This window comes from Pan troglodytes, chromosome 4 (assembly GCF_028858775.2).
Source record: "Pan troglodytes isolate AG18354 chromosome 4, NHGRI_mPanTro3-v2.0_pri, whole genome shotgun sequence".
Lineage (NCBI taxonomy): Eukaryota > Metazoa > Chordata > Mammalia > Primates > Hominidae > Pan > Pan troglodytes.
Genome location: NC_072402.2, coordinates 34,400,760 through 34,421,822, shown reverse-complemented (window position 1 = coordinate 34,421,822; position 21,063 = coordinate 34,400,760). Strand labels below are relative to the sequence as shown.

Below are 21,063 nucleotides of genomic sequence, written 5' to 3'. Positions count from 1 at the left end.
CAGAGCAAGACTCCGTCTCAGAGGGAAAAAAAAAAAGGAGTAACTGACATGCAGTAAGTGCCTGGTAACTGTTAGGTGCTATTATTTTTTTTTTCTTTTACCTAGGAGGGTATCCCTGTAAAAACTTTATTACATCATCATTGTCACCAGCACCCACAAAATTCCAGTGATATTCTATATAAAAATATTCAAAGTATTTAGGGTTGTGCCAAACAATTTTAACTTACTAATCAGAATAGTTTTCATCTTGCTGGAAACCATACATATAACTAGGAAAAAGGAACAATCAGAGTTGGAACTAAGCAACAATTGTCTATGCTCCTAGCATAAATGGAAAAAGTAAAAATGAATCATTTAAACAGAAAATTAAGCTTCTATTTAAAATCATTTCAGAATTAGTGCCCTGTTACACTGAGTTATCATGTATACCAAATTCAGATCACCATTAAAATATCATTCTAAAGGTAACTCCATTTTTGAGGTTTTTCTTTTCTTTCTTTCTGTTTCTTTTATTGAATCAGAAGGTATTTCAGGATCTTAAGGCACAAAAAACCACCATTATTACTGTCAATATGAACATCAATTATCACCACTCACCCAGAAACTTGCAAGAGATTAGGCTTAATATTTTGACTTCAAATTATACCTTAAGGGTTGAGTTTTTAAATAAATTCGTGATTTGAGGGTGTGGGCAGAAGAAGACATAAGTCTCTCATAAAATAAGAGTTTTTAAAAGATGCTGATATTAACTTTCTAATTGTTTACATTTCAGCTAAGTTAGAGTTTACTATAATAAAAATTTAAAACAAGGTCAATATCTCTAAAAAAGTAAAAGTTCTGACTAAATACTTTTGCATGGATGTCTGAATAAGTATTCATACAGTGCCTTTTCTAAGCACTGGATAGCAGTAAACACAAAAGACAGAAATCCCTTCCTTTAGGGAAATTACACCTCAGTAAGGAAGATAGACCCAAACAAAGAAACAAACAAAAAAGTAAATTATGTTTATATGAGAAGGTGACAAATGCAGTGAAGGAAAACTAAGCAGAGAAGGGGGATAGAAAGAGCAGGAAAACAGTAAAGTGGAATTACAACTTTAAATACGGAGATCCAGAAAGATCTCAAAAAAAAAAAAAAACTCTATGCATAAGTATATGCCTTAGTTTTTTTAGCTTAAATAATAAAAATTATGTAACAATACCCCAATCAGTAAAATATGCCCAGAGGCCCTTAATACTACTAAGAAGTGAACAACTGTAATTACAGATTTCAAAAAAATTCAAGGAATTCTTTCCATCATCTACTATGTAAGAAGTTAGGAATTCTTATCCCAAAAGGACTTTTTAAAAGTTTTAAAACAGGAACTCAGAAAGTGGTCCTAAATGTAGAAACAACCAAAAATCCTCTTTAATAAAAAGATGAAAAAAGTTAAGTGTCATTAAAATCACTGAAATTGGTCGCATTTTCAGAGTTCTTAAGTACATAAAGTATAAATAAGTGGGAACCTTGAAGTAAAACAAGTAATTTGTTCTCAAAAAATAAGAGAAATTTTTTGAAGATTAGAAATGGGGCCAGGCGCAGTGGCTCACGCCTGTAATCCCAGCACTCTGGGAGGCAAAGGCAAGTGGATCACCTGAGGTCAGGAGTTTGAGCCAAAATGGTGAAACCCCATCTCTACTAAAAATACAAAAATTAGCCAGGCATGGTGGTGTGCGCCTGTAGTCCCAGCTACTCAGGAGGCGGAGGCAGAAGAATCACTCGAACCCAGGAGGCGGACACTGCAGTGAGCCAAGATAGCACCACGGCACTCCAGCCTGGGCGACAGAGTGAGACTCTGTCTCAAAAATAATAATAATGATAATAATAATAATGTAATAGCCATTTTGAGGTGCTAAAAGGAAAAATTCCAGGGATTAAGGAACTTGAAGTTAGAAAAACTACATATGAATAAACCAGAACACGTCATATAAATATAGGTCAGATCCTAATTTTAATTATCCTAAGTGGTAATACAAATAATTTGTATATGTATGCCATCTTTTATCTGATAATTTCAGTTCATCGACATTTTATATTATCTTGGTTCATAAAAAATAAGAAACAATATTTAATGAGATTTATGAGAAACAAAACTCTGATGTCCTGCTAAAATTATAATTTAGTCAAAAACCTACGTCTCATCCTTCTCTCAAAAACTCTGATGTCCTGCTAAAATTATAATTTAGTCAAAAACCTACGTCTTATCCTTCTCTCAAAAACTCTGATGTCCTGCTAAAATTATAATTTAGTCAAAAACCTATGTCTCATCCTTCTCTCAAACTTTTCTCTTACCACTTTTTCACTAGTTGGTATCTTCTTGAAAGAACATAAGAATAAATAAACCCTCACCGACGTACTCAGACACACTAATATTCCTAATCACTAGAACCATCCTAATCATATGACCAGCAAATTTTTCAAAGTACTGTCCTTATGTTTCATCTCAGTTCATCTTGACTTTACATAATATGACTGTGAAATAAATAGATTTTACTATACTCAGTTAAAAGAACAATGTGACATAGCTTATGGAGGAGTGAAAATGGCATGACTAGGTTTCAATGCCAGGGTGTGCGGGAGGTAGGATTAGACTCACAGTCTATGAGACTCACTGCCCCTCATCCTTACTAAGCAGCCTCCCCTCATGCACTTCCACAACTTCCACAGTCCATCTCCAGCTATCTCGGGAGATAAAGGACTAAAGGAAACTACCTATATGGCTTATATTTGATATGGTCTTTTATGAGAAGAAGCCTGAGGTAATACATTTGTATTTTAAACAGTTTTACATCTTATTATTCCTCAGAGAAACTAAAAAAGCATCACATATATCATCATTTCATGCTCACAATATTTTTTACTATATAGTATTCATCCTTCTCTCCTTAAATTACAAGTCTGTGCCAGAAGCAGGTAAAACTTCGGTCCATCATACTGAAGTTAACATAAAATCCACCCTTTTATAGTTATTGAATGAACCACACTTAAAGCTATGTTTTAGGTATGTCCACAGAAGAGATGGTCTGTGTTTACACAGTGAATATTGCTAAGTCCAAATGGATCACTATTCTAGATACTACTTGTTTAAACAAGCATAAAGTGGTGCTCAAGAAGAGCCAAAATAGAATCCTGACCTGTAGAAAACTAAACCACATTCACTGTAGCATTGTTAGAAAAAAATGAAAATTAGAAACAGCCTGAGAAACATTCACTAGTGGTGACTGTAAAATAAATCTTGATACTTACATACTACAGAACAGTGTGCTATCATTACAAAGAATGAAATACAGCTACCTGGAAAGAGAATCATGCTCTACTGGTTTTTCAAGATGGAAATTTGGAAGGTTGGAGAATATTATGTATAGCATAAAACGTTTCTGCTTGGAAAAAAAAAAGAATGTATACGTACATATGTGTGCTTGTAGGTGTGTGTGCATTTTTAAAAATCACATCAAGCCTACAACTATTATCTGGAATAGGGAAAAGGAGGACTTTCGTTTTAAATTATATTCTACGTAGTTTAATTTTGTTTTTTAGCAAATATGAATTAATGATGGGTGGTGTTGAGGAGTGGCCAGAAAATATTCCTAAATGTCAGCAGTCATGTTAAAAACAAATTTTCTGCTGTTTCTGAAGAGGTATTTTCTGTTGTATTGAGTTTCATGGGCTTCAGGCCTATTTAGGTTTTTGGGTGGCATCTTTGCCAATAACATTTTCTCTTTATTCTGTTTCTTCTTCTTCCATTATCCCAGCATCAATGTGTATTTGCCCAGTCCTAAGGCTTTTTGCTGCTTAATTATCTACCTCACTTCCTTCTGTCATTTGACCAGCCAGGGGCTGTATTCTCCTTTAACTTTCATGTAAATCTCAAGGCCCATTCCTAATGCCATATTCTGCACTTCATGGCCTTGTCTATGAACATGCTGTTTTTATCATATGATCTAACATTTTCAGCATTTCTTCATAAATGTAAAACCAAACATTGAATCATGAACAAAAGGTATATCAATAGGAAAAAGACATGCTTGTGGTTTAATTATAAAATACATACTATCTGATGGTCACATGTGGAAAATTTTACATATATGTAACAATTTTCATTGAAGCATTGTTTTAATTGAAAGAGACTGGAAACACCTAAATGTCCATCAGTACAGGGCTAGTGAACTATATCATGGCACATTTCATAGAATGAAATATGCTACAACCATAAAAAGAGAATTATGACATTTCATGAACCAATATAACACAATTTCCAAAATCTAACAAGTGAAACAAAAATTAAAGCACAGAATGGTGTATAAGCTAACATTTGTACAAAAAAGAAAAATGATATAGATGTACATACATAAATATATACAGGTATACACACACATTTGCTTAATTTTTCATTCTTATTTGCTTCTGGCAAGGTATACTGGTCATTTACCTATTATCTCTCAGCCCTACACCCACCCTTCTATACTCCATTCTATACTTGGGGCTGGGATTCTGAAAATCACATTTCCTAGCCTCCTTGCCATTTGGCTTCCTGTTAAGTTCTGCCATCAGGAGACACTAGCAGGAGATCAAAAAACAGGAAAAAGAGAAGCTTCCTGCCTCTGGCTCCAAAAGTGAAGCCGGGATAGCACAATTCTGGATGCCGGCAGTACCTTTTTGGGGGTTCTAGTCTTGTCAATGTGGGACCTCTTCAGCAGATCCAGACCCACTTCCACAGCATCTCCAACAATGCAGCAGCAGGTTTGAAGGTGATGGGTTCCAAACTTTTCATAGTACCCATAAATCCTTTCATAATTTTTAATTTAAACCAATATCCAAAGAATAACTTTTAATACCATAAAACAATAAAACCAATTCCTGTGTTAAGAAAATAACCTGTATACCTATGTGTAAGTTTCTTTCTAGACTAAATTCCTGAGACTTCTAATTTAGACATAACCTACTGTTCCCACCAATTTTCTAAAATCTCTCATGTATAGAAGCATGAGTGTATCTATATACTAAACCAAATGTAAAAAAAGTTGAAATTGAAGTAAACATTTTTCCTTTCTTTTTTTTTTTTTTTTTTTTGAGATGGAGTCTTGCTCTGTCACCCAGGCTAGAGTAGAGTGGCGCAATCTGGGCTCACTGCAACCTCCACTGCCCAGGCTCAAGCGATTCTCTTGCCTCAGCCTCCCGAGTAGCTGGGATTACAGGAGCCCACCACCATACTCGGCTAATTTTCGTATTTTTAGTAGAGACGGGATTTCACCATGTTGGCCAGGCTGGTCTCAAACTCCTGACCTCATGCAATCTGCCCACCTCAGCCTCCCAAAGTGCTGGGATTACATGCGTGAGCCACCGCGCCTGGCCCAAATTTTTACATTTTAATTCAAAAAATTAAAGGCAATAGATGTTTAACAGGAAGAAAAAGCTGACTATACTTTGAAGCAGATGATCTAAAACTGTGCTGTTCAACATGATACTCGGTAGTCACGTGTGGCTATTTCAGTTTAAAATTAAGTTAACTGAATGTTCCTCAGTTGCACTAGCCATATTTAAAGCTCATAATAGTCACACATAATTAGTGGCTACCTTACTTAACAGCAAAGATTAGAGACCATTTCTACAATCACAGAAAGTTTTATTGAATAGTGCTGCTTTCTTTTAGAAGAATGAAAGAAGTCTTCCTAAAGAGGACTACCTCTTATTGGGAAAACTCCTTAGTGGATCCTTTCTATTTTTGTTTTTATTTTTTTGACACAGAAAGACAGAGGCCACTAGGAATGGTGCAAAAGGAAGAATGCAGAGAGGAAAACAAATACTTGACTTTCTATGTAACAAGAATTTAGGAAGTTGCTCATGGTCTCTTAGGAAGAAGCTCGGGGGTCTGGAAGGATTCAGAAAAGGAAAAATGAGAGAGGTTATGAGAAGTCAACAAGATAGAAGGCAAAGGCATGCTGAGGAAAACAGCTTAGTGAAAAATTCCCTGTAGCAAGGAGACCACAGAATTTAAGGTAACTTATGTCTAGTATTCAAGTTAATGTTGATGCCTATACTGTACAATGCCTAATCTTTTTGGCTATCCCTCAACCTTAAGTGAGAATCTTTCATACAAAAGAGCAATGAGTTAGTGGACCTCTGAAATCATGAGAAAAACAGAAAACTTCAGGCATAAAAAAGGGATAGACCATAAGAGGGAGAACCAGAGTGGGGCTATAATCACTCAACAAGAGCAAGAACCTACAGTACAAGAACCCTAAGCACCCAATAAAGGCTCACAGATACTGGAGAAGACTTGCAACAATCTACAATATTAGGGATTAGAGCTGGACCCATTTTTATAGAAAGGGTAACACCAAACAGTAGGATTATGGGCCATCCAAGTGACAGACACTTGGAACGCACATGTACACATCAGGCATATATTTATGCCTCTATTTTTTTTTAAATAAGAAACTATACAAGATAGAAAAAAAGTTGGTCAAGATTTTTTAAAATGACACTTTTGAACACTTACTATATGCCAGGCACTATTATAAGCAATGTGCATATACTAACTCATTTAAACCACAGCATAACTAAAGTATTGTTACAATTATCATCATCTTATAACTAGGAAACTGAGAAAGTAAATAAGATGTAGAACATAGTTTAAACCCAGGATGTCTGGCCCAAAGCAATTGCTTTTACCTTCTATACTATATTGCCTCAAAATTAAAGTTCGAGAGACTGTTTAGGAAATACTAATTAATATTTTCTCTCTTCATATAGGTAAAAGGCAAACAGAACAGAGTTTTGGAGTCTATGATGCTCAATAATTTAGCAATCCTAATAAAATCTGAAGAAGGAATCCCTTAGATGTTTTTAAACTTCTATTTCAGGCTAACTTGTTGGCTAACTTATGACAAAGAAGGGCTAGTAATAATGCAAAAATTTTAAGAAAGGGAAAAAATCTAGAATCTTTATAAAACTCTAATTCTTAATTTCATTTGTTAAGGGTATTGAGCCTCATTCTGAGACATGAATACCATGCAAAACTTCAAGGAAGAGCAGCCATTATCTTTGTATAACGAAATGATATGACCAGAAAAAGGATAGCTTCTAATGAATCTAAAGTAACAAAAGTTAATGTAGAATTGGAAAGAAGATTCCTTAGCATTCTGTTTGTAATTATTAAATGTTGAAGAATAACAAAGATAGAGCAGAGGAAGGGCTTTGTATTGAGAATATTTCTAAATAATATTCCATTTTTTTCCCCTTGGGAGTAAAAAAAAAAATGAAAAGTCACATAAACTACATTTTGGATTCAGGTAGTGGTTTAAAATCTATCATGAATCAGAGGTAACACTGAGCTAGTTGGCACAACCTAGTTAGAGAAATGTTTTTATTTCTATTGTTAGTCCATTTTTTCTTTTAATTAAGAAAAAATGACTGGGTTAATAATAATGTACCCCACTCTTCTGACTGATAACAAAAGCCATCAAGAGCAGTCCAATTTCTGATAGCCCAGGACAAGGGCATTTTTAGAAAATCAAGATTGGGCAGCTGAGATACACATCTTGCTTGTTCAGATAATGCCTGGAGTTCCAGTTGGCCTTCTCGCAACTTCACCCAAAAGAACAAGCCCATACTAATGAAAGAAGTGACCCAGCACAGTAAAACCTGATTCAGAAGAGCTCATTAACATCACGGTCATTCTTAGCCTCATCTATCCAGAGGAAGAATGTCAAATTTGGAAGAAGTAGTCTACTTCTCCTTGAACCAGGGTGAGAACATTGGATAATGTTATAATAAGTGATAACAATTGGTGCCATTTCAATCATTTCTGTTTTATTATAATAACCAACTCAAATAAGTAGGTCTCCCTATTTTACATTCCTATGGAACTATTTTGATTTAGGTAAAAACCTGGGGGTAGACTAGGGAGGATTTAGGTAAGATTTTTTTTTACTACTCAGACCAGTTAAGAAGTCATTCTACAACAAGCGGCCTTAAATTTTCTGCCTGATTGAAGAGAAACTCAGAGAGAAAGCAACCCTCAACATAAATTATTACATTCTCTAAAATATTACATTCCCTCAACATAAATTATTACATTCTCTAAAATATTACATTCCCTCAACAGAAATTATTACATTCTCTAAAATATTACATTCTCCTTTTTTTTTTTTTTTTACTTTAAAACCTTCGAAGGCTCCCTTTTGCCAAAGATAAAGTCCAACTTCCTGGCATGTATGCAAAGGTCTTCATGTGCAGGTCCCTGTAGATTGTACTATCACCTTAGGTGAAACCCTGGGAAAACCGTTCTAGGAAAAGCTTCTTCTAAGGTGGAGAGGGGAGGAGAGTTTTAGGCAGAGGGAATATGCCACTGAGTAAAGCCCAGATGACAGAAGCCCCATGGTATACAGGAAAACCCAAGCAGCTAGATACTGTAGAAAGTAAAATGTGAGGGAGGAAATAACGAACTATTGTAATTTAACCAACTGAAATTATCAAGAACTCTAGGATGTACGCAGCAATGGCTTATCACAAATCTATCTCCAGGCTTCCGTCTTTTAAGTTCAGATAATTTATGAGAATGTATTTTCTCTTCTTTAGTTTTGTTTTTAAATAACTGTACAAATAATATATGTAGTCCTTGTTTAAAAGAATTCCGTGACTAAAGATAAAATCCCTTTGAACCCTTTAATGTCCCCACTCCCAAAACAACTAGTCTGGCATGTAAGTTCTTTCAGAACTTTTACTATACTTTATATTCATAAATATGTACCCACAAAAATATATAGTATTACTTTATGTACTAGGGTTTCCAGATACATGGCATACTTTGGCTTTCTTCTCTTACTAGACAATGTTTTGGAAGTCTATCTACATAAGTCCAAATAGATCTAACTTATTATTTTACATTATTAAAAACTTACATCTCAATTAATTTAGCCATTCCCCTACATTGGTTATTTAGGTATTGATAATGCATTTTTACAGCACCATTCAGAGTTTGGCAGCCTAGATAGTGAAGAATAGTTCTGAAAATCACATACGCTCATCTCCAAAGTTTAGAAATAATGTGTCTTCTTGGTGATAATAGTTCGTTTTCAGTTTGACGTCTCGTGTGAAAGTGAGGTAGACTAATAATTAAGAGAAATCCTCAGTTTTTGTATTCAAAATGCAGCCAGAGAAAATGAAATAATGACAAATACTTGTCAATATGTGTGAATCTCTTATGAAATTCTAATTTCATTTCCACCAAACAGTCCTAGAAATTCTGTATATACATTTTCCACTGAGCTCAAAGCCTAGGAGTCTAGTATCTAGTTATTTGCTTAATCCACATAATGCATTTGAATCCAAATACTTGAACTTCCTTGAATAAGTGAGCAACATTTTTCTTTTTTGATGAGGTTTAATAATCACTGTATCTAATATCTTACAATGTTGGTAAGAAAATATAGTTTTGGGAACCCTCCAGGATTAAGTGAATTGAGCCAATTCAAAATGGTCCTTGATACAAGGAAGGAGATCATTAAATCTTTAAAGTTTCTACTGCATTAAAACAAAAATTTTAAATTTCCAGAGTCCACTATAGATTCTTTTAAGACACTGTAAGTTGACAGTGGTTAAGAATACAAAAAGACATCCTTTTTACAATCTCAATCACTTCTTCTATAATATCAGTGAATGCGACTTAGAAAGGTCATTGCCCTAAGTCTTCTAATTAATGATTTCATGAAACACAGATACACCAAATTTTTGTTTTGATTTGAATAAACTTTTGAAATCAAATTTTTATTATACTGCACATATTCCTTCTATAGTAAAACAACTGAGTTTTTACATGTTCTGGCCAAACCTCTAAAATTCCTTATCTGCAAATAAGCCCTACCAGTTCACATATACTAGTTAATTAGAAATAAGAGTGAGGGTTGTGTGCGTTTGTTTACTTTGAGCTGCAGCTAAATCTCAAGAAGGCTATACCTCAGGCAGGGAACTATTGGCAATGAGTTGTCTGTTGTGCTCTTGATGTGCTGGGGACCAAACTGGTGAGATCACCAGAGATAATATGATTTCAAGCAGCACTGTCCAATAGAAATAGAAACATGGGCCACAAATAAGAGCCACATGTATAATTTAAAATTTTTTAATTTTTAATTTTTATGGGTACATAGTAGTATATATATTTATGGGGTACATAAGATATTCTGATACAGGCATATAATGTGTTATCTAATTTAAAACTTTTAATAGCCACAAAAACTTTTAATAGCCACATTTAAAAAGAAAAGGTAAAATTAATTTTAGTAATATATTTTATTTTACCTAATATAGGCAAAATATTATCACTTCAATGTATGACCAAAATTTTAAAATTATTAATATTTTATATTCTTTTGTTCACACTGTCTTTAAAATACTGTACTTCACACATATAGCACTTCTTAATTGCATCATATTTCCAGTGCTCAAAAATCTATATATGGCTAGTATTTACCATATTGGACAGCACAGATATAGAGGAAAAACCAAAAGCATTGGGATTAACATAGACCTAAGTCTGAATTCTAGTTCCATAACTCACTAAGCTCTGTGACCATGAGCCAGTTATATAAACACTCTGAGCCTTGTTGTCCTCATCAGTAAAACGGAAAGAATATAACCTGCTATGCAAATTTCTTATAAGAATTAGAGATAATATATGTAAAATACCTCGGCACATTGTATGCCTGGCACATAACAGAGCTCAATAAAATCCTCATCATCCTCATATACATAGGAGACAAACAAGCACCACTGTAAGAAAGGTCAAATTCCAGCCAACCTAGGTGCCTATCAGTGGTGGATTAGATGAAGATGGGGTACATATACACCATGGAATACTACGCAGCCTAAAAAAGAATGAAATCATGTCTTTTACAGCAAGATGGGTTAAGCTGGAGGCCATAATAATAAGCAAATTAACACAAGAACAGAAAACCAAATACTGCACATTCTCACTTATAAGTGGGAGCTAAACATTGAGCACACATGGACATAAACATGGGAACACTAGGCACTACAGTCTACTAGAGGTGAGAGGGAGGGAGGGGAGCATGAATGGAAAAACAATCTATTGGCTGCTATGCTTACTACCTGGTGACAGTATCTATACCCTAAATCTCAGCATCACATAATATGCCCACGTAACAAACCTGCACATGTACCTCCTTATCTAAAATAAAAGTTGAAATTTTTTAAAAAAAGAAAGAAAGTTAAGGTGGAGAAGAGAAAGAGAAGAACTTGAAATATGGTTATCAAAATGTTTTCTAACTACAATCAATCAGCGATCATCCATACAAAATAAACAAAATCCACATTTTCCAAAATTATGATATTGTTCGAGTGAGAGATATGGTTGAGGGTTTATAACTCTCACAAATTTTTTAGAGCAAATTTTTAAAATTTTTTGATTATTGTTGCCATGCTAATATTACTTTCCATTTCTAAAAAGAGAAAATGGCTGGAAAGGTGACTAGAAGATTGAGTGGCACAGAAGTGGCATGGGGATAAAAATGCTTATACATAATCTATAAAAACTATACTATGTATACGGATAACTAGGAATTCACTATATAATACATAACAAACTTTTTTCAAATAATTATTATAGTATGTTTTCCATTCATTTATATAAGATCAAAATGCAATACATAAAATATATAAAACATACCTCTGATAAAAATGTTTGGGCTGATTTCTGAGCTCCTACATGGAGCAGATATTCATATACGTAGAGTGCTAACCTGGAAAACAAATAAAACATTTATTGAGAAGAGGAATATTAAAATTCATTCTTTAAATAATGCACATCTTTCCATTGCTGAAATATCTTACACACTAACAGTGACCAAAAATAAACCCTTCCCATACTATTTCAATAGGAATTATTAATAATACATGTATGTTCAGAAAGAACTTAAAGTAATTAAAAGTAGCACATGAAGAAAAAGACAAATGTATTTTTTCTTGGCAAGAAATATATAGAGATTTTTTCTTGAATCATCTCACTTATCATAAGCTCATTCCCATTGCTATATCTATTAATAATCTCTAAATCCCATTTGAAGACATAATAACCTTTCATTAGTAAAAGAAATGAATTAAGTTAGTGAACTTTCCCAATACTTTATGTCCTTCAATCTTTTTGGCGAATGTTAATATAAACTCTAGCTGTTTGTAGAAACATATGCCACAACTTGCGTTGAATATCCATTTTAATATTTGCTCAGCAACTTCTCCTTATTCTTTAGATTTGATTGTTAAGCCAATAATACTTTAGTTTATAAGGCATTCAAATTCACAGCAAACTACAGCATTATGTAAACTTTAAAGATATCAGATCATATTAAGCATACGGGAGCTTACAGTTTAAAGGTTAACAAAATTATGTATAAATTTTTCATTCAAATATAGAATATTCAATGTGTTGTATACACAAACTACTCTCATTATCTTGTAGATTCAGAATTTTGAAGCTACACCATGTGGCTCAATTTCAGTTGAGCTGTTAACAAAATATTATTCATAAACCCAAATTAGTCTGAGGCAGTATTTTTAATGATATCTTGGACCAATGCCCAGATAGCTCACAACAGTTCAATTTCTGCTACACTATATTTACCAATATTGAACCAGGTTTACAGTAAACAATACAATGTAACAATAACCACAATTCTGTGGTTATAGTTGTACCACTTCTCTTGCCAAGCAGATTTTCGACTGTTAAAGATTGATGGCATTTACAAAAATGAGTATTTTCCTTATTTTCATGAAAACATATCATGCATCTGTCATGAAAAGAGAAAGCTTGTACAAATTCAGTTGCTCTGTCCATTTAATTCTTTCCCCATTCCAAAATTGCCAAATACTTAAAATGAGAGTTATTCTGTAGCTACTAAACACCTTGAGAGAGTAGACCTGTTAAAGTTACTCATAGAAAGTAAGTTATTGACAGTGAGGATGAATGTAATTTAGAAACATCTCCAAACATATTCAAATTGAATGACACTTCCTACATCAGTGCTTCTCAACTGTTTTTCCTACCCTAACACAATAAGCTATATAGCAGGCTCCTTTCAGTAGCAGGATCTCCCTGTGGAAGTGTGGCTTATCACCCAAAGTACATCATAAGGGATACAGGAAATTGGAATATTCCTGTAGTTTCAAACAATCCTGCTGGTGATTCTTATCACACATTCTTCAAACACATACCCCACACCTTGTTCCCTCCACTAGTGACTCTCAACTCTACCGCATGATTCAGTGCCCATGATGGCAAATTGTATCTTGGAAAAGGATAATATTTGTAAAATCTTCTTGGATAGGCTGTGAAACCTCAAAATTGCCTGCCAGTGGCAGTTCTGCCCCACTGCCTGAAAAAAAAACATAGACTGAGGTAATTCCATGTGGCTTCTAAACCCTGAGCCTAGAGCCAAACCAGTGGTTAGCATAGGAAAGAAATCCACACCTAAGTAAAAGGCTGAACAATAAAGCTGGTCCACCAAGCTTGGGGAATTTGAAAGTGAGAGGCAGAGAGTGAATGAAGCAGGGGCACCATGACAGGCCTGGTATGGAGAGAACAGACTTCAGAACGGTCAAGGCCAGGGTACATCTGTGGCTGTGTCCTTTCAATAAACCCCATTCCTTTAAGTGAGTTAACTCCTTGTAACGTCTTCTTTTTCATATTAACGGGGGTAATATAGTTAGAAGCTTCTAAGTTTTCTTTAGTACCTAAGAAACAAAAAGTTTACCTATTTACAAGTAAAATTAAGTGATAGTCCTCACTTTCTCTCTCTGTAAGTCTAAAACAGTGATTCTAAAAAATGTATTGGAAGGAACTGAGAATAACGGGGGTAAGGGTTTCAACTGGAGATTCTGAAGTATCTTCTAAGGGTGTGAGCCCATCCTCCTACCATTAGAATCTGCTGTGGCAGCTCATTGTTACCAACAGGGTGATGAAGTGGGATCCGGCTGAGAAAACCTATCTATAATGCTACCTCATATATTCATGTTCTGCAATCTCCTTTGAACAAAATTAATGGTTCTCAGGCAATCAGAATCTATGCTCCAAAAAGGGTGTCAGGGAGCAATGCATGGGTGAACAACTAATTAAGTCTACTGCCATGATGACTCCATAATACATGATCAGCAATCTCCAATTTTTTTTTCATAGGATTTTTGGGAACGAGCTGTGTTTGATTACATGAGTAAGTTCTTTAGCGGTGATTTGTGAGATTTTGGTGCACCCATCACCCGAGTAGCATACACTGTACCCAATTCGTAGTCTTTTATCCCTCACCCCCCTCCCACCCTTTCCCCCAAGTCCCAAAAGTTCACTGTATCACTTTTTTTTTTTTTTCATTATACTTTAAGTTCTGGGATACATGTGCAGAATGTGCAAGTTTGCTACATAGGTATGTATACACATGCCATGGTGGTTTGCTGCACTCATCAACCCCTCATCTACATTAGGTATTTCTCCTAATGCTATCCCTCCCTTACCCCCTCACCCACCGACAGGCCCCGGTGTGTGATGTTCCCCTCCCTGTGTCCACGTGTTCTCATTGTTCAACTCCCACTTATGACTGAGAACATGTGGTGTTTGGTTTTCTGTTCCTGTGTTAGTTTGCTGAGAATTATGGCTTCCAGCTTCAACCATGACCCTGCAAAAGACATGAACTCATCCATTTTTATGGCTGCATAGTATTCCACAGTGTATATGTGCCACATTTTCTTTATCCAGTCTATCACTGATGGGCATTTGGGTTGGCTCCAAGTCTTCGCTATTGTGAATAGTGTTGCAATAAACATATGTGTGCATGTGTCTTTTTAGTAGAATGATTCATAATCCTTTGGATATATACTCAGTAATGGGATTCCTGGGTCAAATGGTATTTCCAGTTCTAGATCCTTGAGGAATCGCCACACTGTCTTTCTTCCACAATGGTTGAACTAATTTACACTCCCACCAACAGTGTAAAAGTGTTCCTATTTCTCCACATCCTCTCCAGCATCTGTTGTTTCCTGCCTTTTTAATGATCACCATTCTAACTGGCATCAGATGGTATCTCATTGTGGTTTTGATTTGCATTTCTCTAATGTCCAGTGATAATGAGCTTTTTTTCATGTTTGTTGGCTGCATAAATGTCTTCTTTTGAGAAGTAACTGTTCATATCCTGGACCCACTTTTTGATGGAGTTTTTTCTTGTAAATTTGTTTAAGTTCTTTGTAGATTCTGTATATTAGCCCTTTGTCAGATGGATAGAACCAATCTCCAATATTTTAATTATCACCTCTGTGTATAGGATTTTCCAAACCTATCCCTGTAGTGACATCTTCTGTCCCAAGCTCCAAACCTACTTCTCCAAACTAAACTACTGTTTTAAGTTTGGTGTTTTTTGTTTTGGTTTTTTTTTTTTGAGACAGGGTCTTGCTCTATCATCTGGCTGGAGTGCAGTGGTGTGATCATAGCCATCTTCCTGCCTGCCTCAGCCTCCCGAGCAGCTTGGACTACAGGCACACACCACCACATCTGACTAATTTTTAATTTTTTTGGTAAAGACAGGGTCTTGCTATGTTGCCAAGGCTGGTCCCGAACTCCTGAACTCAAGAGATCCTCCTGCCTAGGCTTCCCAAAGTGCTGGGATTACAGGCATGAGCGACTGGACCTAGTCAGTTTGTTTCTAAAAATATGTTTCTCTCTTAAATTGACCACGTCCAAAGTTAAATTCACCTTCTCCATCTGTTTTCATAGTACCTTTTGCTCACCTTGAATGGAACACAATTTCCCTGAAAGTCAGTTTTCTCATGTGTCAAATAGGAAGAATAGTATTTTGCTTGTATTGTCAAAAGGATTAGAAAGCACAGTAAGTAATAACAATTGTTATAATTTTGGCCAATTACCAAATCATGTATTGGATTCTAAGGACACTATCTCTCCCACATTTGCCACTCCTTTCTTTCCTCCTTCCTGCTCTGGAGGAACCACCAGGAGTCACAGCAAGAGCAGGAGCTATAATATTTGCTGTAGCTTCAGATTATGTATTTCCCATTAGCTCCCGACAAAAGGACACTGATTCACCAGAAATAAGAATGTCCAGAAAGTTCCGGGGGAACAGCCCTATAATAAAAGATACTGTTTGAACACAAATGATTCCGGCAGAGGGGAGTGACATTGTCCATCCATGCAGGTCAATCACAGCTTGGTGCCATGTCTAGTAACGTGAGATCACCAAACAGAAGAACTCAACATTTTGAGCAGGGCATAGTGGCTCATGCCTGGGAGTAATCCCAGGAAGTGGAAGGCTGAGGCAGGAGGATAGCTTGAGCCCTGGAGTTTGAGACCAGCCTGGGCAACACAGCAAAACCCCATCTCTAATATATATATATACTTATATATATTTTAAAAATTAGCCTGTATGGCTCACACCTGCAGTCCCACTGATTTGGGAGGCTGAGGCAGAAGGATCACCTGAGCCCAGGAGTTCAAGGCTGCAATGAGCTATGATCCATCATCGTCCTCCAGTTATGAACAACAAAGCCAGATCTTATGTCTTAAAAATATATATATAAAGAAAAGAAAAAGGCAACATTTTATTTGGATTACTAGACAGTGAAAATTTAAAGATAAATATTGAATATACAAATATTTGAACAGTAATCCTTTTGAATTAACATCTTCCTTTTCCTTTTTTTGATCTTTAAGAAATTTAAGTACTTTATTAAAATACAGAGTGGCTATTTAGCAGAGTAGCTAATGTGATCTAAATACATAGAAACAAATTAACAAATACAGTAAGAGTCAGCTGCAAAAAGTAGAACCAGTCGTTTTTAAAAAGCATTGATTAATGAAAAAGCCTATCAATGATTAATGGATCATGTATCTTTAAATTATCTTCATTTAATTCTAATTTTAAACTGGATCTCAGTGACCAAGTTATCAAAATGATGACCAACAATTCTAGAGAGGGAGCCAAAGCCCGAAATGCAAAATATATCTGGTACAGCTCAGCACCTTCTTTACTCCTTGGTCACCACAGGCGCCTAAACTTTAAAAATAAGAACAGAGGTAAAGATTAAGATGGGAAGAACACAGAGAAAAGCCAAAGCCTGAGGTCATCATATAACACCTACACATGTGATGGATGCTAGACTCACTGTCCCTCAACTACACACACATGTACTCACAAATGCAGAGGGAGGCAGACTGGAAACATCAACCAACATTGACAAAATTCCAGAATTGGAATTGTATCGGTCTCCAGTTCTGACAGTCAAATATTCCTTCAACTAGGCTTCATGAATTCAGTATCTATAGTAATTTGGATTAGAATAGGTCTTCAGTTTAATCCTCTATTTTTTAAGAGTGGGAGGACCCCACTTACTCTTTACTTTGCATGATTCTAACAAAAGGGTTTTTTTTTACTTAAAAATTATACAATTAGAAGGGAATTAAAGATATATAATTTTTTTATGAGACGGAGTCTTGCTCTGTCACCAGGCTGTGCCAGGAGTGCAGTGGCACGATCTTGGCTCACTGCAACCTCTGCCTCCCAGGTTCAAGTGAATCACCTACCTCAGCCTCCGGAGTAGCTGGGACTACAGGTGTGCACCACCACGCCCAGCTAATTTTTGTATTTTTATTAGAGACAGGGTTTCACCATGTTGGCCAGGATGGTCTCAATCTCTTGACCTGGTAATCCGCCCACCTCAGCCTCCCAAAGTGCTGGGATTACAGGCATGAGCCATCACGCCTGGCCTGATATATAAAAATTTAAAAAATACATAAAAGTGTTCAACTGTTGACTGTCCCTACAAAAATTAAATAAAATTAAAAAGCAATAAAGGACATAACATATAGCCTTATGTCAAGGCTAATATGTTTAATATATAAAGAGGTTTCTGGGGGAACAGGTGGTATTTGGTTACATGAGTAAGTTCTTTAGCGGTGATTTGTGAGATCTGTGACATAACATATAGCCTTATGTCAAGCTAATATGTTTAATATATAAAGAGCACAAATAAAATGACATGTATATGAAGACCTATGAAGATCTTAATTTTTAAATAATGAGCAAGGTAAGAAAATGGAAATTCAAATAGGAAGAATGGTTACACATGGCCAGTAAGTAACTCCAAAAAAAAAAAACTGTTCAACCTCCTAGTCATAAGTATTTCAAAATTTCACTAATGAATGCAGCAAAAACTTTAAAAACATTAAAGTATTCAATGCCTATAAGGGTGAAATGTGAACGTGTAAATGGTGCAGCTTTTCAGGAAAATAACATGGCAAAATGAAAAAGTCATAAGTTTTTTTTTTAAGTGCAGAACAGTTTGTATAGTATGCTCTCATCTGTATTACAGAAATATTCTATGTACATACAAGCACTGGAACAAGTCACTCCCATGCTTCCCACACTCATGGAATCATTTGAGTTCAAACAGTATCTTTTATTGCAGGCCTTTTTTCCTAGAGACTGGGGGCCTGGAATAAGAGGGAGAATTTTTTACTGCATAACTTTTCTTCTGTTTGATTACTTCCCCTGAGCTTATATTTCCTATTTAGAAAGAAATAAACAAGCAATAAAAAATTAAATACTAAACCTTTATATCCTTTTATATCCCAGCAATTTTTATTCTAAAATACTATACTAAAGAATCAGAAAGCCAAACAATTTATAATGATGCCTGGGGCAAAATTATAGCAGTGAAAAACTGGCAATCTAAATATCTGAGAAAGAAGAAATAATTAGATTATGATAAATACATGTGATGGGGAAATATATTTTTGCAAAATGTTTAATGATATTAAGAAATGTTCATAATTCATTGCTAAAATTAAAACTCCCCAAATATATACAATGTGTGTAGAAAAAGAGTATAAGGAAATAAGAGTAATGGCTACTGGTAGAAACATTAACAAAAATAAGAAGTAACAGATGAAGTCCAACAAGTAGGAATGGGGCAGAAAAACTAAGTAAAGCAGTGAAACTAGTATGGCCAACTTGGAGTTGGGCCAAATATCCCTGTGCCTCCCTCAGAAGGCCTAAGGGCAACTCTTATTACAGTACTGTCCTCTAATCAACAATCATAATGGTAGCTTTATGTCACCAGTAAAAGATTAAACTTTGTGGCACTCTAAACAAATATCGAAGGTATTCGGCTATATAAAAATATTAAATCTCTGGTTTATTTTCTGCAAATTCTTTTCCTAGTTTGTTGTCTGACTTAATTTTAGTCAGGTTTTTTGGAGGGAAGGAGGATTTAGCTATTTAAAATAAAATTTTGACAACAGAACAGAAACTTTATTTTTTAATTGATAAATAAAAATTGTATAAAATTTTGACATATAAATATTCATAATATACAACATGATGTCTTGATACATGTATATACTGTGGAATGACCAAATCAAGCTAATTAACATATCCATTGCCTCAAATATGTATCTTTTCTGTGTGTGGTGAGAACACTTAAAATCTACTCTCTCAGCAACTTTCAAATATATAAAACATTGTTATTAATAACAACTATAGTCACCACATTACCACATTGTACAATAGATCTCTTGAATGTATTCCTAATCTAAATGAACTTTTGTTATTTTAGACAAACATCTCCAAAATCCTCCCTACTGCCAGCCCGATGACCACCATTCTATGCTGCTTCTATGGCTTCAATGTTTTTAGATTCCATACAACTGAGCCTCCTTATCTGTGGGTTCCGTGTGGTTGGATTCAACCAACCTGGGATAAAAAATACAAGCATCCCCCAGTATCCACAGGGATTGACTCCAATACCCCCACAGATACCAAAATCCACAGATGCTCAAGTCCCTTATACAAAATGGCATAGTATCTACACATAACCTGCACACATTCTTCTGTACATGTTAAATCATCTCTAGATTACTCTACTACCCAGTACAATGTAAATGCTATATAGTTATACTTTATTTTTTATGTTGTATTATTTTTTATTGTTGATTTTATTTTTTTCCAAATATTTTTTATCCTTGAATGCAGAATCCACAGATACTAGCGGCTGACTGTATAAGTGAGATTATATAGTATTTGTCTTCCTCTGCCTCACTCATTTCACTTAACGTAATGTCCTCCAGGTTCATCCATGTTGTCAAAATGACAGGATTTCCCTAATGAACATCGATGCGAAAATCCTCAATAAAACACTGGCAAACCGAATCCAGCAGCACATCAAAAAGCTTATCCACCACGATCAACTCGGCTTCATCACTGTTATGCAAGGTTGGTTCAATAAATGCAAATCAATAAATGTAATCCATCACATAAACAGAACCAATGACTAAAGCCACATGATTATCTCAATAGATGCAGAAAAGGACTTCGATAAAATTCAACATCTCATGTTAAAAACTCTCAATAAACTAGGTATTGATGGAACATACCTCAAAATAATAAGAGTGATTTATGACAAACCCATAGCCAATATCATATTGAATGGGTAAAAAAAGCTGGAAGCATACCCTTTGAAAACTGGCACAAGACAAGGATGCCCTCTCTCACCACTCCTATTCAACATATTATTGGAAGTTCTGGCCAGGGCAATCAGGCAAGAGAAAGAAATAAAGGGTATTAAAATAGGAAGAGAGGAAGTCAAATTGTCTCTGTTCGTAGATGACATGACTCTATATTTAGAAAACTCCAGTGTCTCAGCCCAAAAAATCCTTAAGCTGATAAGCAACTTCAGCAAAGTCTCAGGATACAAAATCGATGTGCAAAAATCACAAGCATTCCTATACATTAACAAAAGACAAGTAGAGAGCCAAATCATGAATGAACTCCCATTCACAACTGCTACAAACAGAATAAAATACCTAGGAATACAACTTACAAGGGATGTGAAGGACCTCTTCAAGGAGAACTACAAACCACTACTCAAGGAAATGAGAGGACACAAACAAATGGAAAAACATTCCATGCTTATGGCTAGAAAGAATCATTATCATGAAAATGGCAATACTGCCCTAA

General features: G+C 35.2%; 1 protein-coding gene across 21 annotated transcripts in view; it reads right to left on the bottom strand.

Annotated features, from left to right (window-relative positions):
• The window catches only part of SSBP2 (single stranded DNA binding protein 2), a 324,235-nt gene that overhangs the window by 211,147 nt on the left and 92,025 nt on the right, over window positions 1-21,063 (bottom strand). For all 21 annotated transcript variants that reach the window (XM_063810341.1, XM_063810336.1, XM_054684231.2 and 18 more), the window contains exon 2: window positions 11,727-11,799. Coding sequence is in view for 11 of the 21 variants with exons in the window: in XM_016953044.4 (XP_016808533.1) it covers window positions 11,727-11,799 (73 nt within the window). In the remaining 10 variants the exon portion in view is untranslated. The remainder of the gene's footprint in view (window positions 1-11,726; window positions 11,800-21,063) is intronic.